This window comes from Pleurodeles waltl, chromosome 9, assembly GCF_031143425.1.
Source record: "Pleurodeles waltl isolate 20211129_DDA chromosome 9, aPleWal1.hap1.20221129, whole genome shotgun sequence".
In the NCBI taxonomy this organism is placed as follows: Eukaryota; Metazoa; Chordata; class Amphibia; order Caudata; family Salamandridae; genus Pleurodeles; species Pleurodeles waltl.
The window spans coordinates 973997807-974018820 of record NC_090448.1 but is presented as its reverse complement, the minus strand read 5'-3'; the positions used below and the strand labels follow the sequence as shown (position 1 = coordinate 974018820).

The window sequence follows — 21014 nt, the reverse complement described above, 5'->3', positions numbered from 1 at the left end:
GTGAAGATCTTTCAACAAAGTTATATGACAATTACTAGGTGATTTAAAGAGAAGTCTGGTGGTCTGATTTTGAACCATCTGCAATCTACGTAATTGTGGTTTGGGAAGGCCGAGCTATAAAGAGTTGGCGTAATCAAGCTGAGATGTAAATAATGCCATAAGCACCAGGATTAAGGCATCATGAGTAAGGCACAAGGAAATCTTTTTTATTTTTCTAAGAGCTATGAAACAGGTTGAAACCACAGAGCTTAACTGAGATTTCAATGTGAGTTCACTCTTGATGAGTATGCCTAAGCTTTTAGCTGATGTTTTAGGAATAGGGAGGAGGGGGGTGCTCTAGACTTTCAGACAGACAGGCAGAAGGATTCCAAAAATCCATTTTGTTGATCACAAGATTTCAAATTATTTAGCTTTAAGCTTTAGGAAATTACTGCCCATCTAGTCCCAGATAAAGTGGATGACAGATTGAAAGTTGAGACACTAAGGAGCCATTCAGTCCAAAAAGCCATTGGGAACCGTCTATGTATTTATATACTTTGCAATTCAGTTTGCCCAGAGCTTGAATGAAGGATTTAATATATATATTAAAAAGTGTGTTACGCCTGGGAGATGATGAGGAGGTGGACAACATACCCCAGCAGACACACCTCCCCGACCAGTGAGGCCTGGGGGGCAGCTGGGGTAACTGCTTGGGGTGGGGCTCTCCTCCTGCTCAGGCTGGGCAAACGAGGGTCTGGGTAGCTGGCCTTCCAAGGATGGGGGTCTGAGTGGGGGGCTTCTGGCCTAGGGGGGAACTCTTGGCGCAGCCCCTCGTATGGCAGCCCTACCACGTCAGACACCACATGCCTGCCAACAGTGACAGGCAACACAAACCCAGTGCAGAAAACACCTATGAGATAGGCTGCAAGCAGGACTGGGGACATATTGAGAAGGAGACCTGCCACTGCAGGATGGTGTGGCCCAAGACACCGAAGATGGGACCAGCGGCGGACACCCCTCATCACACAGAGGACACACGCTGCCAGGGCAACCAGAGACAGAATAAGGGCAGCTAGCCGTATAAAGATACCAAAACAGCCTTGGAGCAAAAAATCGATGTTGTGGCCCTGGACCTGGGGCTCCTACGAACCGACCACAGGAAATCAGTGGACAGAGTAGGGGAAACCAAATGCACACTGGTTCCACTGGAAGCTACAGTCAAGTAAAGCGATAAGATGATTCATTCCCTCCACGAAAATATCAGCAACCTCCTCGACAAGGTGGAAGATGCTGAAGGACGATCCTGGTGCAATTAACGTGAAGCTGGTGGAGGTGGACCTGGAAAAATTGGAAAGCTCGAGCTTGTATTTCTTTTTGGAGGACCGGCTTCTCTCTGAGGTGCTGGAATGTAAGGCATCCACAATGTTCACAGTAGAGAAGGCTCATAGTGTGGCAAGTATACCACCAGAACCGGGTGCGCCCCCACGACTGTTCATGGCCATGATGCTCAATTTTCCAGACAGGGCTCATATCCTACAAGTGGCACATACCCACCGGCCCTAGCAGATAAGAGAAGGCTCGGTAAACATATACCCAGATTATACCAACGCAATGCACAGACAAAGAGAATCATTACTATTAAACATCATCTCCAGAAACTAAATCTGGAGTACGCCCTATTCTTTCTGGCAAAACTACGTATTAGTGACAAGGATGAGTCACCTTTTTTTCTGTCCGCTACTTTAGTTTTGGACTGCCTCAAGATGCATGGTTATCCGCTCCTAGAGATCCGGGAGTGACCTGATCCTTGGAATGGCAGTGACAGAGCCAAAAAGTAGGATGCGTAGATGACCGATGGGAACCCCAACCTGGGTCCAAGTGGAAAATGAAAGAGACAAAGTGATTGCAGACACACAACATCATCACTCTTAGACATGGGTAACAAATGGGCCCCTTTGGAAGGGGACTCAGAGGAGGCAGTCAGCAGATCTGAGGACTCCCAAGAAGAATCAGGATACTCAGCCTTACCGGTAGTCACACCGATGCCTCCAGACAATATAGTTTGAGAGGCCTGACACCACCCTGGCAACTCTTAGCATTATGGATATGGTGGCCCGGTCAGCATTGAACAAAATGGGGTCCCCTGATGACGACAACGATGATGGTCACATAGGGCCGCACCCCGCCAAAGCATAAAATATATATATATATGAACCATCTTTCAACCATTTTTGTAACTGGTCCTCCATTTGTATGCCCTCCTGAAGAATTGTTTTCGGGATGTGCTTACTTGGTACACACTTGTTGACTGAGTTTTTGTAAGTTTCCACTTCTCACCCACAAACTGTGAGAACAAGGTGCAACATGTGGGCCCAGCTCAGAAATGCAGCTTTTTGTGGAAATAATGCTTTTGTTTTAAGTAGGATCTTGGAGACTAAGTTAAGTGTCGTGAAAGTAGTAGTGAATTACTGTTTGAATTTCTTGAGACTGACACCTATCAGTCTGTTTTTCCACTCTGTTTGTTACGCAGAAACATGTAACTTTCTATCTCATAATCACAGACTACAAAAATGTAGGGAGGCCTTGGGCCTCAGAAATTAAGAGAACTCTTTAGCTTCTAGTAACAGATTTACCGCCAAGACCCATAACTGTTGAAACATGTTTGAAGGTCCTGATAAGAGTGACCTTGCAGCTCGATGTAGTAGATGATTCAGTCCTTTCAATGTATCGTAATGCACAAACTCGTGTAAAAAGTGACTCGTGTAAAAAGTGTGATGTAACCCAGTGAGGCACAACACTTGGCAGCTGGTCACTGCATGTTTCCAATGAAGCTTAAAGCAAAATAAACTCTGCTTTTTTATTTGCATACCACAACTGTGTGCTGACTGTTTATTTATTTTCAGATAAAGTGTGCTTTTACACCCCTACCCATCAGAGTGATTGTTACTGCTAGCATATCATGATGTATCAGTTAGACATTTTGGGGCAACAAACACCTCAGGCGTTGGGGTGGCAGGTAGTTTTAGATCTGAAGCACAAGCAAGTTGGGAGGCTGGATAGGGGTACAGTTGGAGGCATAGTGAGTCACAACCCAGGCACAGCAATGCTACAAGGAGGCAAACACAAATTGCAAGGCATGCTCTGCACCCCTCCCACCACCCCAAGGACTAGCACTTAACGTAGTATCCTGGAATATAAACAGCTTAAGCAGCAAATTGAAGAGAGGAGGAATGTGGAAGTATCTAGCAACGCAAAATCTTGATATCGTCCCACCTCAAGAAACTCAACTCGCTTGCAACCACTGCAGGGTGCTAACCCATAGCAGATATCATTGTCTGGCACATGCAGGAAACTCAATGGGGTTTAGGGAGTGGGAACAGAATATTGGTCCAGAAATCCCTCCCATTGCAGGTCACCCAAATGTGGGTAAATACGTGTGAATGACCATCAGCAGTGAGTGGGTGGTAAAATGGGGAAAAACTGTTGCTCACGTCCTGATACTTTACCCCAAGGCAGTAGACCGAGTGGAGGGATAAATTGGGAAAATGGATAGCAGAGACTCCAGAGGATGTGCTCCTTGTTGGAGGAGACCTCAACTTAATACTACATAATGATTTGGACAGAATGACGGCATCTGGTGATGGACCTAGGCCCGATTCACGCCTCACATCCTCTCTTGACTCACTAGGGATGACAGACTTGTGACAGGAAGAGCACCCCAGGACACAATAATATAAGCATACCTCCAAGAAAATGTGCTCAATGCTCAAGTTGAACTACTTTCTGACACCACAACATACACTGGGCAGCTAGCCATACAACCATCTTACCATGAGGCATCTCGGATCACTCGCCTATGAGAACACACCTGCAAAGAGACATCCTGGGGACAAAGGGGGAATGGAAGTTAGATTCATGGGACATATCCGATTGGCCCACTAGAAAGCTGATCACAGGCACAGTGGACTCCGAGATAGACATCTTGGAAGCATACAAGGCAATTATGTGAGGACAACCTATTGCACATGTGTGTGGAAAATGTAAAGAGCGAGATAGAGAGCCTGGGGAATTAGAAGTTAGATTACTACAACCAGAAGTAGATTATCTAGCCTCTCCCACCCAGAGGCTAGCACTCATGATAGAAGGGAGGGGAAGACCCGTGAAACTAGCTCCACCAAGAGGAGAGGACTCAATTTAAAGCGAAACAAGGCAAGCAATACAAGGTGGGTAGTAAGGCCAGCAAATTACTGGTGTGGCTATCCAAGAAAGAGGAAGGCCAAAGGTGGATATCTGCCATAAATACAGTGACAGGCAAGCTTGTTGAAACCCCAGTCAATACAGCTCAAGCCTTTGCTACACATCTGACTGATCTCTACCAGGCAAAGAGGGAGATAAACATAACCGACATAGGAAACTTTATTAATGCTATACCAGCACCCAGACGCCAGGAAGAGGAGAGCCACTCCTTAGATGCAGAACTCTCAGAATGGGAAATCTCGGACACACTGGGCCAAATTAAAAGTGGGAAACCCCCAGGTCCAAGGGGACTGCCACTCAAATTTTTTAAATGTGTTCGGTCCCCAACAGTGGGCCCATTATGAGCAATATATTACAGGGCAAGAAAGGAGGGCACCCTACTCACAGACCTCCAACAAGCAACAACAGTTATGATCTACAAGTAAGCGAAGCTGCTGGAGTACTCTGCCTCCTACCAGCCAATATCACTGCTAAAACTAGAAACCAATGTCTTGACAAAAGTTCTGACTAACCGCCTGATTCAGGTGGGGGACAAGCTGGTGGTTCCCAATCAATCATGCTTCATGCCCTACAGAGCGACAAGACACAACCTTCGCAGACTAGCCGGATACCGGCGTGAAGTGACCAGATTGAAGAGAGGGCCATTTTGCTAGCTCTAGATGCCGAAAAGGCATTTGGCTCGCAGGAATGACCTAAAAAAAATGCAGATCAGCTGTTCTTGATCTGGATGAAACTGCTATACAAAGACCCTATTGCTAGAGTCAAAACAAATGGGGCCTTCTAGGAATTTAGATTTGGCAAGCCTACCTGACAGAGTTGCCCACTGTCCCTACTGCTCTTTGCATTAGCGACAGCAGCCCTGGTGAGCTGGCTGTGCAAAGATGTGATGATACGGGGCATACGAGGAGACACAGAATGGAAGGATGTTGTCTGCCTCTATCCTGATGATATATTTCTCTATCTAGCCAACTCAAACAGTCCCATCCCGCTCCTTCCCCCTCACCCTCACCCAGTGTTGAAAATCCTAAAGGTTTTAGTTCATACTCGGGAATCTGCATAAATTGGCACAAGTCAAGTGTGTTCCCACTGTCAGAGAAAGCGAAGGAGTGGGCCTGAAACTATCCCCCAAGATGACAACCCAAATGTTTTAGATACCTTATGATCTTCATCACGAAGGACCGTGAAATGTTATTCAGAGGAACCCTGACGAGAATCCTTGAATCCTATAAGGTGAATGTGGGCTACTAGAGGAAACTTCCATTATCCCTGTTGGGTGGGCAAAGTGGCCCTTTATAAAATGATTTATCTGTCGAAATTCCTTTATGTTTTTAAAAACACACCGTATGAGGTCCCAGACAGATTCTTCTTGGTAGTGGCTGATGTAATACAAGGCTTGCTGTGGGAGGGTGGTACACCGAGGATTGCCTGGATATTCCTTACAAGAAAGCCCCTGGAAGGCAGAATCACCTTCCCAGATTTAAGACTATAGTACTGGACGACAGAACTGTAAGTGATCAATGATAGGGGATTCTCTCCCCAACAGGAAGCCTCAGTATTGACAGACAGAAGGGCCATAGACCCAGAGGGTATGTTCGGCATCTATACTGTAAAAGGGCAATGAAACGATTACCAACTCCCTCAGCCCTAGTGGTCAGGACATGGCACAGGGCAACCAGGACCTTGGTCTGAAGGGTAAACTGACACTAGAGACCCCACTATGGGATTCTGAGGTACTGAAGGGACTACGAAACGTAAAGGTCCATTAAAAAATGGGACCTCCTGAGAATCTCCAAGGTGGGTGACATATGGCGAGAAAATTAGCTGATTATTTTTTATGAACTACAGGAGTAATATGAGCTGTCCATTAGCCAATACCTTCGGTATCGGCAGCTAGGGTATCTCTTGCAGCGACAGGTGGAGATGTCACAGGAAGCACCAAATGAAACACCTCTTGAGGATAGGGTTCTAGAGGCCCCTTGACCAGCCCTCCAGTGACCCGACTAAATTCCTCTCTACTACATAACACTCTTCCTCCATTAGACAGTTTAGGGATACATGGGATAGATATCTGGGCAGGTTAGAAGACAATACAGGTGGCAGCATGTTGCTACCACCAGTAGACAACCATACAAGTGGGATTTCAACTAATCGACCAGAAAATACTGCCTCAAGCCTATTTCATGAGGACTAGACTAATTCAGACAGGGAGAATTGGCTCGGATCTTGGTTTAAGGAGTTGCAGGCAGAAAGGCACCCTGATACCCACAACCTGGGGATCTCCAAGACGACTGGGGCAAAGTAAGGCGATGGCTATCAGCAGTCCTTGAGATTACATTGAAACTCACTCCACAGTTTGTAACCCTGGGTATACGGGGGCACAAACTCTAGAGCGATACACATTGCTCTTTTGTAATATCACAAGACATGATGTTATCAGAAACTGGGGACAGGGTTCTGAAGTCTGGGGCCTGGTAGGTCAGGCAGTGGGCAGAAATGGGGTGGCCATGCTACTGAAAAGGGGGAAATGTCATTGCACACTTACAGTGAAGGGAAGGCGCTGCCACATGCCTATTGGTGCCATGGAATTGCGGTTTGATAGCATTGATACTGTAATCTGACCGGTATGCCTCAAAATCTTGTTTGTAGTTTGGTGTTAGTCACCACCTGTTTTGTATCAAAACTCAATAAAAATGGGCCTAAAAAAGTAAATAAATAAGTGCTGTGACAGAGGATTCCTGAAGGACACCACAGTCCAGCTGGGCTGCTATGACCCTAAATGGGCCCAAATTAACCGACTGAATTTGGTTCTTCAAGAACAAGTTTATCCAATAAAGGGCTCAGCCTTGAAGTCCAGAAACTCCACATGGTTTACAACAAATTGTGGTCAACCATGCCGAAGGCCACAGATGATATACTGACAATAGTGCTGATTGTGGAGTTGAAACCTTAGTGCTAATAGCTTATGCTGCCCTGTTCCTCTATCACTATTTTTAATGTGACTTAGCTAGCAAATTATTTTTCGTCCTTTAATTCACAGGAACATTTTACTTATGGCTACACTGTTTGTGGACCTTTACTGTGGGTAAGTTTCACTACCTCTGTCTCACAGTAAATTCAGTGTAATTGAACTGAGCATGTTCAATGCCAGAGTCCACCTTTGATAAGGCTGTTGCAGTGCAGCTACAGTAAAGGGCACTGGGTTAGTTACACATGAACATGTGTGCCGGCTGCGCTTGTGAGATTGCTGTTGATCACAGCCCAGTAATTGTGCACTGGTAGCTTGATGCAGAAGGGATTGGTGCTGACCTGGGGTAGGTCTTATAATATTAGTGGCCACTCATAGTTAAGTCAGTAAGGTTTACTGGAAAATCTGTAGTGCTTATGAAGTATTATACACATAGACGAAATCTGTTCTAAACTACAGTTTTGCTCCACTTACGCCTTTACAGTCCAGCAAGGTGTCAAACGAGGGTAAAACATGCACACAAAATTTTAATTTGCAGTTCCCAACACAACATATCCACATCTTACTTGATTTCAAGGTTTATCACATTTCTCTGTATCAGCTCATAATCAGAGTCAAGGCATATGTCCTCTTAGCTGGGCCAAGTTAATTACTCTGCTCTTCAGCAGAGGGAACAAAGGCCTAACCACATGAAAAGAACAATCAACAGTGACTTACTTAATTTCTAGGCCAGGAAAGGGGTCTGGGGAAAATCTACATATGATAATTTGGCTGTTGCACTTGGGCTAGGACAGCCTAAGGTCACCGGAGCAGGAGGGAGCCCTGATCTTTGAAGCCAATACAGGAGGACCTCGCCTTTGACGTTTTAGTGGCAAGGGATCTAAAAGTGATGCTAGCTAGGGGTGGAGCTAAGGTCCTCAGAGGAACTCTTTCACGCGAAAAATCGAAGTCACCTTGGAAGACTCTACCAGAATACAGTGCGTGAGGGTGGAATAGAGGTGGAGGTATGATAAACCATCCTAGGGTTTGCTTGGGGTGCCTGAAATCCAAAAAGGGAACCCGCTTGCGGCTCCTAAAGAAAACAAACATGCAGTATGAAGCTGTACAGCAGGCGAACCGCTGTTCAAATAGTCTTTCCAGCCAGGGAGCGCCCTATAATGCCCCACAAAGGAGCTGAAAATGTATGGATTTTCTCTGTGGTGCGTCAAGGAGGGGTAGGAACACCACCAATGTATTTTCAAAGTGTTGGGAGGGCTGTACAGAATGCAGCAGCATCAGTGTTTTCTGCAAACAAACTGTAAGTCTCATGGGGCCTTCTGCCCTTGACCAAAGGAGAAACTCCAATTCATTTCAAGCACTCCCAGAGTGGAGTTAAAAGTGTCTGGGCTCTGGACTGCGGGGACCCCTAGTGGTTGGTCCTATTGCTACATTATGAAGCTTGAAGACTGTAAAAGAATGACTGACATATGATTTTGTTTGTGTTGAATTGCAATGCTTTATTTAAACCTGCTTTATTAACACTGCTAATGGTAAGGCAATGCCTAGACTTATGAAGACTGCATTAAATATGATTATTGTTCCCACTAATTTTAATGGTGATATCATATCAAGTGGCTGTTTTATTAATGTGGTGATCCCTGAATAAAGACACTAGGCCTGGCTTATATTTATATATATCTTAATATGGCACCATGACAAAGCCAAAAAGCCTACCTTATAAATAATTACACTCCCTTTTACGGTGCTGGCACATCTAGTTTCATGGGGGGCATTGTGATTATGGGGTTCAGCACACACTAAGGGTGACACCAAAGGTATGGGAAATAGCACTGACTGGACAATATGTTATTGAGTGTGTTCTTGCTGGATGCCAACAACTCGGGATTGCTGGTCTAGACCACCACCTCAGAGTAGGGCCGAGTAGGGCTCTACTTCGCTACCCTAAGAAACTCAAGTACTACAGTAGGGTATTTGGTTCCCAGTAAAAAGACAATTGCACACATATTACATACTCAGGACTCACATCCTTCACAACTAATAACCAAAATTTGTACAACATACATTCAGGGAAAATGAAAGAACAAATTTAAATCCTGGTACTTACTGCCAGCTCATCCGTTCGCTCCAGAAACCTGTGGCAGGACAAAGAAAGGAGACCATCATCACATCACCACATAAAACTCTTAGTCTGGGGGCAGCCGATTCAACCAAGGATGCTGCATATTAGGCCAAATGACCATAGGGGTTTTGCAAAATGATGATGTGAAACTTGTTCTCACCAACCTGACTGTGGAGGTCACTCCCCCCAAAAAAACTTTGGAATACATCTATGACCCAATTGTGGGCCTCTTCCCCATCACACAACAGATGCTCGTCAAAACCATTGTCACAGGGCAGGGAACCTTAACAGTTGGTAGCTGGTTACTGGTTAGATGTGGTGTCCTGGTGCAAGAAAGCAGCAGGATTCTGAGTTTGTGGTAAGGCTTGGTATCTGAAGTTATCATGTAGGAAAGGGCCCCTTTTGACATGGCCCCCCCCATTTTTTGCCACTGGCTCTGAGGTTTATCAATTGCGAGCACCTGCCCTGAGGCCCATTTGGCACCAGGACAGGAGAAAAACTAGCTACGCAGGTAGGCAAGTAGCACTAACAGGCTAGTCACACCCCTAAGGTAGGCTGCCTGATGTGCTCCATGAAGGAAGGGTTCCACCATCTTGTTTTCTGTGGAACTAGGAACTCTGGGGCAGGGTTATGCCCACTCCCCACAGGAAATGGTCATGTAGGGTGTGTGGTCACCCCAGGGATAAGTAGCCCCTTGGCTTCTACCTTACACTCCCATAAACATCCATACATTGAGTATTTAAGGGGCCCCTTGATACCAGAAACTCAGATGTGACTGACTAAAGAAGAAGAAGGACAAAGAAGAACCGACCAACACAACTGTGGACTAGCTGAGGACTTCAGCGCCAAACCCTGCTTACCTCCTCCAGTCCTGACAATTGTAAAAACCCAACTTGTCCTGCAGCTGTGCATCCTCTAAAAGCCTCAGAGGTCTGTCAACACTTCACCAACCAGCTAGCAACTCCCTAGGAGTGGAGGAGCAACAGACCAAGACAGTCTGGTTCCTTGTTTTGCTGAGCATTGGGTCCACCATGTAAGCATCTCATCAGGAGGAGGATCCAGAGTGTCCAGGAGCGCAGCCCCATCGATCTATCCAGTCTTTGAGATGCTGAGCCTGCCCGGAGCCTCCCTGAACCAATACCCGGGGTACCAAAGCCTATTGCGGTTTATTTATTTTCCAGCTGGAGTAATGCTAGTTACTCTGGGCTAAATGATATATGGAGCCTGATGTATATGTAGTACTGGATGTGTATGACTCGCAGTACGTTGTTATGTGTTTGTTGGTCAATAACATATACATTATCTTTACTGGCAGGTCAATGGGTGTATCCTGGCCCTTTAAATCATAACTTTGGATGCGTTGTTTCCTTTGATAGCAGAAATTTTTGGACTCACTTTTGATAAATAATTGGTTCTACGTATATGTTGACGTACAGGGGAGCTACAGTAAGCATGGGAACACATGATAATGGCATACTGACTGAAACCTGGTTATTAAGCTGGATCTGGAGATGTTCTTTTTCTCCTCTATGTCACGGGGGATTCCTGTGTCTAGGTGTTCTATTTACGTGGTTGATCTCACGCTGTTCTTTGGTGATGTTGGCACTAATAGGTGTTTCTAATCTGTTTTCTTGTAAGTTATAAACATATGATGGGCTGATGTACGCACATAGTGCAGGCATTCTGCTATATTGCAAGAATACGATATATGGTCAGTGGAAATAAGTGTACTTGGCTTATGTATATATGTTCATTGGTGTACTTTGCAGCCTTGAGAAAGTCACTTAATGACGAAACATGTGTTGGCTGTCGAGCAATAAACTGAAACGAGAAATTGTCTCGGAATATGAATGAGAGTGACAATTAACAATAAAGAAGACTTTGGAGTATAAGAAGGATTGGTCTGGGACTCATATGACCTTATGAATGTCAGCTGTCTCATTGAACTGAGCGCTGTGGTTGTATTGTTCAGCCAGAACACCACTGCCGCAAAAACTTACCAACATGTTGAGGGAATTCAACAGAGGCCAGCTCCACATCAGAAGTCGTTCTGCTGGGTTTCTTTCCCCTCTTCTGCAGGTATCCCAAGAACTGTGATAGCCTCTACCTCGTGGACCCGGTGGAAAAAACACTCCTATGCCCCTGAGCCACCCAGCTTGGGGCCACTGAAACCAACATTGCCTCTGCAGAGCTGACACCCAGTCCCCACTTGCAGCCCTTGTCTTACAGGTACTGTTCCCATTGACTTCAACATGTAGTATCTGAGGCTACCACCACCAGGAGCACCTCTGCACCTGGACACACCAGGGCAGGTAACTCGAAACTGCTGGTGGTTCTAGGGACCTTGACCCCTACTTACCTTAAGTCAAGAAGAACAGTCCTGTAAGTCAATTGCAAGTGACCCTGTGCAGTGTATGTTTTCAAACTAGGATGACATTACAGCATTCGAGGCTCATGCCTCAGATTTGACAGTTGTATATTCTGTATCTCTTAAAATCGTTTACTCAAAAAGTACCTACCTGATCGTGTAGATATTGGTATCTAAATTAATTAAAAAATCTGTACTATTTTTCTGAATTGGTCTTGAGTTTCTTCTTGAGTCTGTGTTTCATTTATTGACTCTGTGCGTTCAACAAATGTTTAGCAAGACCCTGTGATAAGCTTAAACTTCTCGCACACAGTACCACAAAAGAGAGAGTGTGGTTATTACTTTTGCCTCTGTCAACCAATAAGGGTCGTCTGTACTTTCTGCATAGTGCACCCCTACATTTGTACACTGCACAGATAGCCAGATTCTTACGTCTCAGTGCAATGTCTGCTGCAACAATGACAACAAAATAACTCAATTAATTATGGCTAGAAAACTGAAGCAGGATTTTGCACTGAGAGAATTTTCCTTCGGTCGACATGATGTGCATGGAGAGGCAGGATGTGTCTGTTGGATACACTAGCATCCTGTGCATCAGTTCATCCTCAACAAGGAAGGGGGTTTCTTCATGTGCATGCAATTTGAGGCTAAGCTAAATGCTGTTGAGCCCTCCCCCAAGGCACAGTCATATCTGCAAATTTGAAATAATACAAATATGTTGGTTTAGATACATAAAAGGCACATACTGTCCCAAACTAAGAACCCCCAAATGGAGGGGGAGGACTTGGGTGTCTATTTGTATCAAGAAAGGTGGTTTAATAGAATATAAATGGAAAAGGCGTTATCATAACAATTCAAAGGTGCACAGCAAGGTACAGTTTGCAATATCCTACTATTAGTTCTCTAACAAATAAATCCACCTTTGCCCTCGTGTTCACTTTATCAGGTGTGCAATCAAGCAATACAGCTCCACCTGTGAACATGAACCTCCCAAAAACCATAACTAATACAGAAATATTGGGCAATGACTTGCAGGGGTCACACTGAAAAAAAAATCTTCTTAGCTCACGAGGAAAAGGAGGTGCATCTAAGGTAACAGTTTAAACCCAGGGAGATCAATAAAAGTTTGTCAAAAGGAAGACAGTTCTTACCTGAGGAGATCCAGGAGCAGTTGCTGCTCACCTACTTCCTTTAGAAAATGCATGAAGTGTCGAAGAGCTACTTGTCGGTACTCCAGCTCCCGGAAGAGGATTTCTGAGGAGATAAATCACATTTCACTGTCAAGGAATGACTCTCCAAATAGCAATTTTAACTGTGTCCAAGGGTTTGTAATCAGTTTCTCTAGCCCGGGCTTTGTTCTGAAGGACCACGCTTTTCGCTTTTCTTGCCCAGGCGATGTTTTGGGAAGAAAACATTGGAACATCGCAAACCACTTATGTCCCGTAGACTGAACAGACCAGTCATTGACTCATTCTGACCAGTATGCAGGATACTATGTTTCATGGGTGCCTATGTAAAACCAGCCAGCGCTTCATTTGTACCAGGGATTCCAGGCCCATTGCCCCCCATGTTCTACACTCCCTCCCCTCCTCATTCATTTTCATCAGTGAGGTAGAGGAAAGGCACTCTTGCAATTCGAGCCAGGTTTTATTTATATTTTCTTATTTAAATCTTGCAAGGTGTAGACAAATCTTACGAGGTGTAGATCAGGCATGTCAAGCAGATTCTAGAGCTGAACAGTAGAAGAAATACAAATAATGTGCATACAAATATGAAGGGGACATTTTATGTACTGGAAATTTCAGTAACAATGTTAGTTCAGATTGGATAGTGTGAGAGGACAAGGGCTATAGGAGGTCTGGGTATAATTCTGGACCGCAAAGTCAAGACAGTGAGCAGTGTCATAGGAGACAATATGACAGTAACAAATCTGGACTGAATGATGTGCTTTAGCATTCTAATTTCCTAATTTTTGTAACCATTATTGAGTAAGACATCACAAATGCCACCATATCTCCAACAAAGCGTTTTATGGGTTCAATAAACTGCATGAGGTTGACAAGCTCACTGAGCCAAAAGCTGTTCGGAAACTCACACTTTTTAGTATGATTATTTGTATAAAAGTGGAGAGTGGAAGAATCTTTCAGCCATCATTAATTTCTATGAAATGAATTCTGTTGAAACGATGCAGGATCACATGCATAAAAATATGTACCATTTGCTTCTTTTTTGGGTAAAACAGATGACACTGTATAATACATATCGCTCCTTTACCATGGTTTCTCTAAAAAGTTTTTTTTAAAAATTTTCATAGTCAAAGGAGTTTTAAGCACACAGTTATATTTTTTTTAATTTTAATCTATGTTCAGTTAAATCATGCCAGAAGTATTAACCAGAAAAGTCCCAAATAAATGGTTAGTGGCCCAACATCAGTTTTCTTTAAAGAAATTTTCTGAGTACTTTAGTATAAGCTGTTTGGTTAATCAAGATGCAATTAAGTGTTATAACATATAACATTTAGGGCCAGATGTATCAAGCGAATTTGCATTCGAATGGCTGTTTGCGAATGCAAAAATGCCTTTCATTATGTATGAAAGGCATTTGCTATGCAATTTTAAGGAATCGCTAAAATAGCGTTTCCATAAAATTGCGAGGCCATTTAGAGAATCGCAAATTGCGATTCTCTAAATAAGAAATCACAAATAAGGAATCCTTATTTGCGATTTCTTAAGCACATGTATCAAGATTTTCCTTAATGCGAATTGGGCATTAAGGAATCGCAATTACCACCAAGTAAAACTTGGTGGTAACCATGTGCAAATTATAAAAATGCATTAAAATGTGTGCGCCTTACATGTCCTCAAATATTTTTGCAGCAGCCTTAGGCCCCCAGCACCCTGGGGGTTTTGCATTTCCTAAATTGCGAGTTCCAGTTAGGAATTCGCAATTTGGGAAATGCAAATAATTCGCAGTTATGGGCCTACAGGCCCATAGGTGCGAATGGGCTCAGAATCGCTATTTGCGATCCGGTAAACGCATTTGCAATTTTTAAGAAATCACTATTACTGAATCGCAAATATGATACATACCATTTTGTGAATCAGAAATAGCGATTTCTTAAAAATTGCTATTAGAGATTTGCAAAGTGGTTTCTTCATACATCTGGCCCTTAGTTCCTTTTCGAGTGACTTTTCTCTAAATTGCTATATAGGTGGCACAGCATTAACAATATAAATATCAATATAAATAAGTATATAATATTTACACAGAGGCTCAAGGGTGATCATCATCATCATCTTGTGCTCATTTCCTTCATCTTGGCATTGCTATTCGTGCTACGGAATAATGCCAATGACTTTGTGGAACCACCAAGATGACCCACCAGGTGTGCTACGTAGGCTGCAAGAAGGGATAGGGAAAGATGTCCCAAGTTTTTACATGTACCTGAGATTACGGTTCTGGACTGATCCTAGTGTGACAGGCTTTGCTAGAAAATTGTTTCTGCTTTAGTTGAGTCACGTCTGATTCTTACTTAAACGTAGTGAGGCGAACAATAGCACGGAGAAATGATGTAGCATGTTGTCTTTATAAAACAATTGTTGCTGTATCTTTGAAGCCAAAATTCCTCAACCCATTGCTCATTTTCATTCAACATTAGTCACAGGCTTTGTTGCATTTATTAACTTGACTAAAGCTCTAAAGTAGTTCTGTGGAAGCTGTAATTGAATTATGAGAACAGCATGACATACTCTGGGGTCAGGGAGAAAATCACATAATTACATCAGCAGTTTATTAAAGGTTGACACTAAGATTACAATAAGGCAGGATTTAATTAGGACCTTCCTGACAGACTTCCATGTGGAACTTCATTTACACGTTAACAGAAGCCGAGGTTCAGATACCGTAAATAGATGATACTAACATATGGGGCAACTAAGGTCTTCATTTATCGGAATCGTAGAGAAACATTTTTAACTCTGTATTTTAAGTTCATTAACTCTTTGGAAGATGAGCTTGACAGGAAGCTTTTGTGCACCAAAGGATGTTCAATTTATTTTCTCACTGCGTTGCCAGAATAACAGAGACATTTCAAGTGAGCATCCTAAAAAATAAAGGTATTTACTATTATGCCCACATTTTGCCAAATATAAGCCACCGAAATGTTTTAGCAGTTCATTTTGGGGCTATGTCTTACCAGGTAAGTGCTATATAGAAAAGACAATTATTTTTAAAAAAATCAAAAGTTTGACTAGATGATTCCATTCCAGGACAGTGCGGACTGTCACTATTACTAAATAAGGTGCTCTGGTACAGCGCCATGCCTTTATTTGTGACACTACACAAAGACTGATAGAAAAGGAGTGTTGTTTGCAGTAAATACTACAAATTGAAACACTTTTTACAGTTATGAAGGGCCTTCAAAAAGGAGGAGGGAAAGCTGTAAGGGGCCTATTAACAAAGGTATATTCAGTCAAACTAGACTTATGACCCAATTCACTTTTTTAAGCCTGCCAGGAACTCGAGGAGAGATTCCAGCCATTTAAAGATGCCGAACTTTATGCAGCTCGAAATCCCTCTCAAGAGGTGGGAAGATGGGCGGTTTAAGCAGTATTTTGCCTCAGAAGTTTGAAAATACCCATAAACTCTTACGTTTATGGGCATTCACAAACACGAACCCATCCCCTTTCCACCCTGGAAAGGGTCAGAAATGTACTAGAACACAAGACTGGCATTACGCCTCTTGCTGGGAGGTAAGGGGGACCGAGATTTGCTAGGGTGTCAAGGAAGGGCTTTCTCTAGGGGTAACAAATATTTTGCTGTGTACAAAAAATGCATTTTCTGGGAATGTCATATGACCTTCGCAGTAGTACATCTGGAAACTACACCTAGTTCAGCTCCCATTTTAAGATTTGGACACATTTTTCCTATTATGGACTGTGAATAGATACCCATTCAGTATTCAAAAGAGATGTGTTGTAGGTGTCCTTTGAAATACAGGATCAGTATGCTATGTGTCAGTGTTTTACAACCAAAATCCAGCAGCAAACCACTGAAAAGTTACTGAGAACTCAAAGGAGGTGGTAAGCTGTGTTTTATTTTTAAACACAGCCTTTTTCCTTTAAGGAAAACAAGCTGTATTAAAAAAAAAAGTTTGCTCCATTTAAAAGCGATCACACACATGGTGGGCTGCTGACACCATTAGGCCACCATTCCTGTGGTGGCTGCAATTTGCGACCTACCTCATGAAATTAATGAGGTAGTCTGACTGCCATCCACTCTAAATCCGAATTTTTTTCTGACCAGGAAACTTTGACTAGTATTTTGCAAGCACTAAACAGTACATCTGGCCCCTAAATGCTTTCTGGTAAGTTTAATTTGCACTGCAATTCTATTTTTTTTCATGTCTGCAAAACTCCCATCTCTTTTATGTGAACGAGTAACATACTAAGGACTTAGGTCTTTTGTGGGAAGGATGGTGATATGGCCATTAATTATAAGAATTAAAGTGCCCATGTCATACATTATAAGGACATTACAAGCCACCCAGGAGCTCCATGACCTCATAAAGAAACTCTTCCATCAGCCTTCTTCCTCTATATGGCCATGGAACACATCAGTGACTTGCAATATCTTTATAATATATGGCAAGAGGCACTTTAACATAATTATAGAGAACAATCATACCACCAGTGTGGCTCTGAAGCATCATCTGATACCTGCTGGTTATGAGACAAGCATGCTTAGTATGCACGGTAAGGAGCATATTAATAATGTGATATATGTGGGAAGCACTGGGTACCTGGACTGAGGGCAGGGGGGATGCTCTAGTCATCTCAGAGTAGACTTGGTACTGTGAATAGGCATAACAGTGTCAAAGAAGAGTGAAGTTGACTGGCTGTTCTCCTAAGTATGCTATACTGTGCTAATATTGTTGATGAAGCACACCTGTTATTGGTAGGATGTGGTGGTGCTAAAGCTGCTCCCTGGATGAGAACTGCATGTGTGAGTCAAATAATGTTTTGTTACTGAATACAAAGCCAGGTCTATGCGAATCTGCCGAAGGTGAGATGGTTTGTCTGTAGCCTTAACTGTTAAGGAAGTGAAATTGAGTCTTTGGATGTGCAAACAACAAACATAACAGCCATGAGATCTCACAGTCTTGTAGCAAGAGAAAATGAGCACAGTTGCTGTGGACAATCAAAGGGGCCTTTGAGGAATGGCTTCAATATACACGGGACTTTGCTGATGAAAGGTACAGCAGAGGACACAGAGCAGGCAGTAAATGAGTATTCGCCAAAATAAAAGAGATCGGGGTATGCCTGCAAGCTTAGCATTACATGCATGGCTAAATTCTGCACAAGCTGCAGTTTGAGAAGTTGATATTTTGAGCAAGTACACTGCATTGCAGTAATCCAGCCTACAGAGAATTGAAGCTTGGAATAATGCTTTGTGACACTGTAACAAGAATTGACAGATTTTATTCAAGGTAGTCTTGTTAATTTGAGACCTCAGGGGCAGAGTATTATCAAGAACAATATTTGACAAGGTCTACTGTCCCTACCTGTGCTTTACATAGGCTAAATTGATATTTGGTGCTCTGTGTCTCGTTGACATACAGTTATTGCATGATGGGTTAGTTTTAAGAGTTGTTGCAATAGGTATGCACGTCAATCATTTTGGGATCTTTTAGGGTAGGAGGTGCCCTCATAACCACTCTCCTCTTTACCTTGTACATAGAACCATTCTTGGACCATGTTCACAAGTCAGTCCCTCCAGTTAAGATCAACTGCGCAGAACAAGAGACCAAGGCTTCTGCAGACAATATTGTGTTTTTTTCCATCTAACGCAGGTCTTTCTGGTCAGGCTGCTGAGGAAGAACTCCAGCTTTTACATCAATCTCCAGGTACCTACTTAACCCTGTTAAACACAGATCATAACTAACCAAAACACTATTAATGACAGAAATGTTGATACAACAGTTTCCCTTGCGGTCACTATAACCTCAAGAGTAGAAACGTGAATTCTCTCAACCACTTGAACTTGTTTTATAGGACTCTTTTGCCAGGATGCAGAATCACAACAGCCTTTCTTCAGGGATGATCAGCAGATGTACAGAACATGTTTTTATTTAGGTCGATACCTCTTCTTAGCCATGCAACATATTTTTGGTGAGTGAAGGCTGCTGCTTCGTTTTCATATAGAAATATAGAAAACTGTGTTGAAGTCTGGGCTTCCTGAAACTTGAGCTTGTAAGAGGGGACAAGGCTTTGGCTGATTTGACACTATGCTTTTGGTCTTTTTTAGGCAATAGGATTAGGGCTGTAGCCATCGAATAGGGTGTGGACCTCGAGGGCCCATTTAGCCGCTGTTGACTTTTGGACCGCCTCATCTCACTAGGCAACAGTCAGTGCTGGCCGGTCAAGTGACCTTCTATTAAACTAAATGTTCTACTCATTTCAAACATCATTCACCCTGAATTAAAGCATGCAAGTTAAAATAAGAGATTTTCTCACTGTAGACCTATAATTTCCAACGCAACCAACTGTTCCTATCCTGTAATCATGAGTGAGATGAGGATCGGAATATTGAAAAATAAAAGAAACACTACACAGTGTAACATATGCATGTAATTTACATAGGAACACTAGCACAGGGACAGCAACTTTCATAAAGGCCATTGATGTATGGACACTGATGCAGGAACATCGGGAAGACTACAGTCATAAACATTCATTTTTTTTACAGGACTTTTCCATCTTCCTTATTGTGAATATCATGTGCTAATTAAGTTAATTAGAAAGTGAATGCATATGATAATATCAAGTGCATATTCTACCTATGATATCTTTTTGTCCTGTACATATGATAATCAATCTTACGTGAATATATTTGTAATATATAACCATTGAAGGTGATCATTTTAGTGTTAGTTTGTTATTATGAAATAATAGATTTTCTAGAAGGCTAACAATTACCCACTCAAAGTTGCTGTCTTTTTAAAAGAACATTGTCTAACAGAATGAAAATAGCTGAAAACGCACGTCTCCACTCTCGGTTGATTTACCTTAACTGAAGGCTACTGTGAGGCGTACGGCCTATGCTGGCTGCTTCACTGTTTGGGTTTATTATTTGAAACATCAGGATGTCAGGAATAGAAAACTTCCTATTCAGAAGGAACAATTATCCTTATTGTTCTGAATCAGGTATACGAGTAAGCATCATCTTTGAAACTCAAAAATAAAATGGTTACAATTCCAATTGTATGCTCTAAATTAGGTTTTTAAAACAAATATTTTAAAATGCACTTTTTAGTTCTCCTTAAGTGTGCTATTTTTTTTATTGACAAAGATATGGAGTTCTACTAATTGTCCCTGTCTTGTCTCATGGGACTGATCATTACCATCAACATATCTTATGTAAACATAGCTCATTGGGCTGTGTATTGGTTGCAACTCAACAGGTTTTCTGATTCCGGTTGGCATATTGACCGAGTCCTTTAGCCTAGGGGTAGGTGGAACAGGGGGGGAGGGGGCGCTGAGCCAGGGGGATAAAAACGAATTCTGTTGTTCTAGTGTTGTTCTAGAAAGCTTTCGAAAATGTATCACTATGATACTGGAAAGAGTGATACAGGGACATTGACTACGGGACACTGATGACAGAGTACTGATATTCAGATGCTGATGACTTACCTTGGAAACTGACGGATGTACACTGACATGGGGAGACTAGCAATGGGACACTGGGAAATACTAAAACAGGGTAACTGACAAAGAAGACATGGCAAAATGAGGTGAAATAGGACACTGACAAGGTATATGAGAAAAATGAAAGACACTGCCTAGCTAACGTACACACAGACGCAAGCACCAGTGGCAACTATGTCGCAACTAAAAAACACAATCCTACCACAGTCCTCAATACAAATATCAATGCAAAATTCTACACTTTCATAAAAAATAAAAAAAATCTTACTGCATGAATGAAAACTAAAGTGATCAATTGTGCAAAGGACTGAAGGGTGGAAACTTTCACATTCTCCTGTCCTGTGTACAGTCTCTTGCCCTCATCCTTCTTGAACATGTCTGTACTGCACTGAATTTTAGCAACATTATTGAACAAGAAAACGTGCTGTTGCCAAATGTAATCTCTAGTAAATGTCCCAGTTCTGTAGGATAGGATCCTTGGATTACTGTGCTCATCACAGACAATTAATTTCCTGTAGAGCAGGAAGGAGGTTTGAGGTCATCTTGCAGTATAACTCCTGCTGCATTGTAGGAAATAGTTCAGTCTCCTTATTTCTGTGGTATCAATCCACCCACCACTGT

General features: G+C 42.7%; 1 protein-coding gene across 3 annotated transcripts in view; it reads right to left on the bottom strand.

The window, feature by feature from the left end:
- Positions 1-21014, bottom strand: part of VIPAS39 (VPS33B interacting protein, apical-basolateral polarity regulator, spe-39 homolog) — a 299691-nt gene that overhangs the window by 95361 nt on the left and 183316 nt on the right. For all 3 annotated transcript variants that reach the window (XM_069208408.1, XM_069208409.1, XM_069208407.1), the window contains 2 exons: positions 12840-12942; positions 9306-9333 (listed from right to left, as the gene is read on the bottom strand). In XM_069208408.1, coding sequence (XP_069064509.1) covers positions 9306-9333; positions 12840-12942 — 131 coding nt within the window. The remainder of the gene's footprint in view (positions 1-9305; positions 9334-12839; positions 12943-21014) is intronic.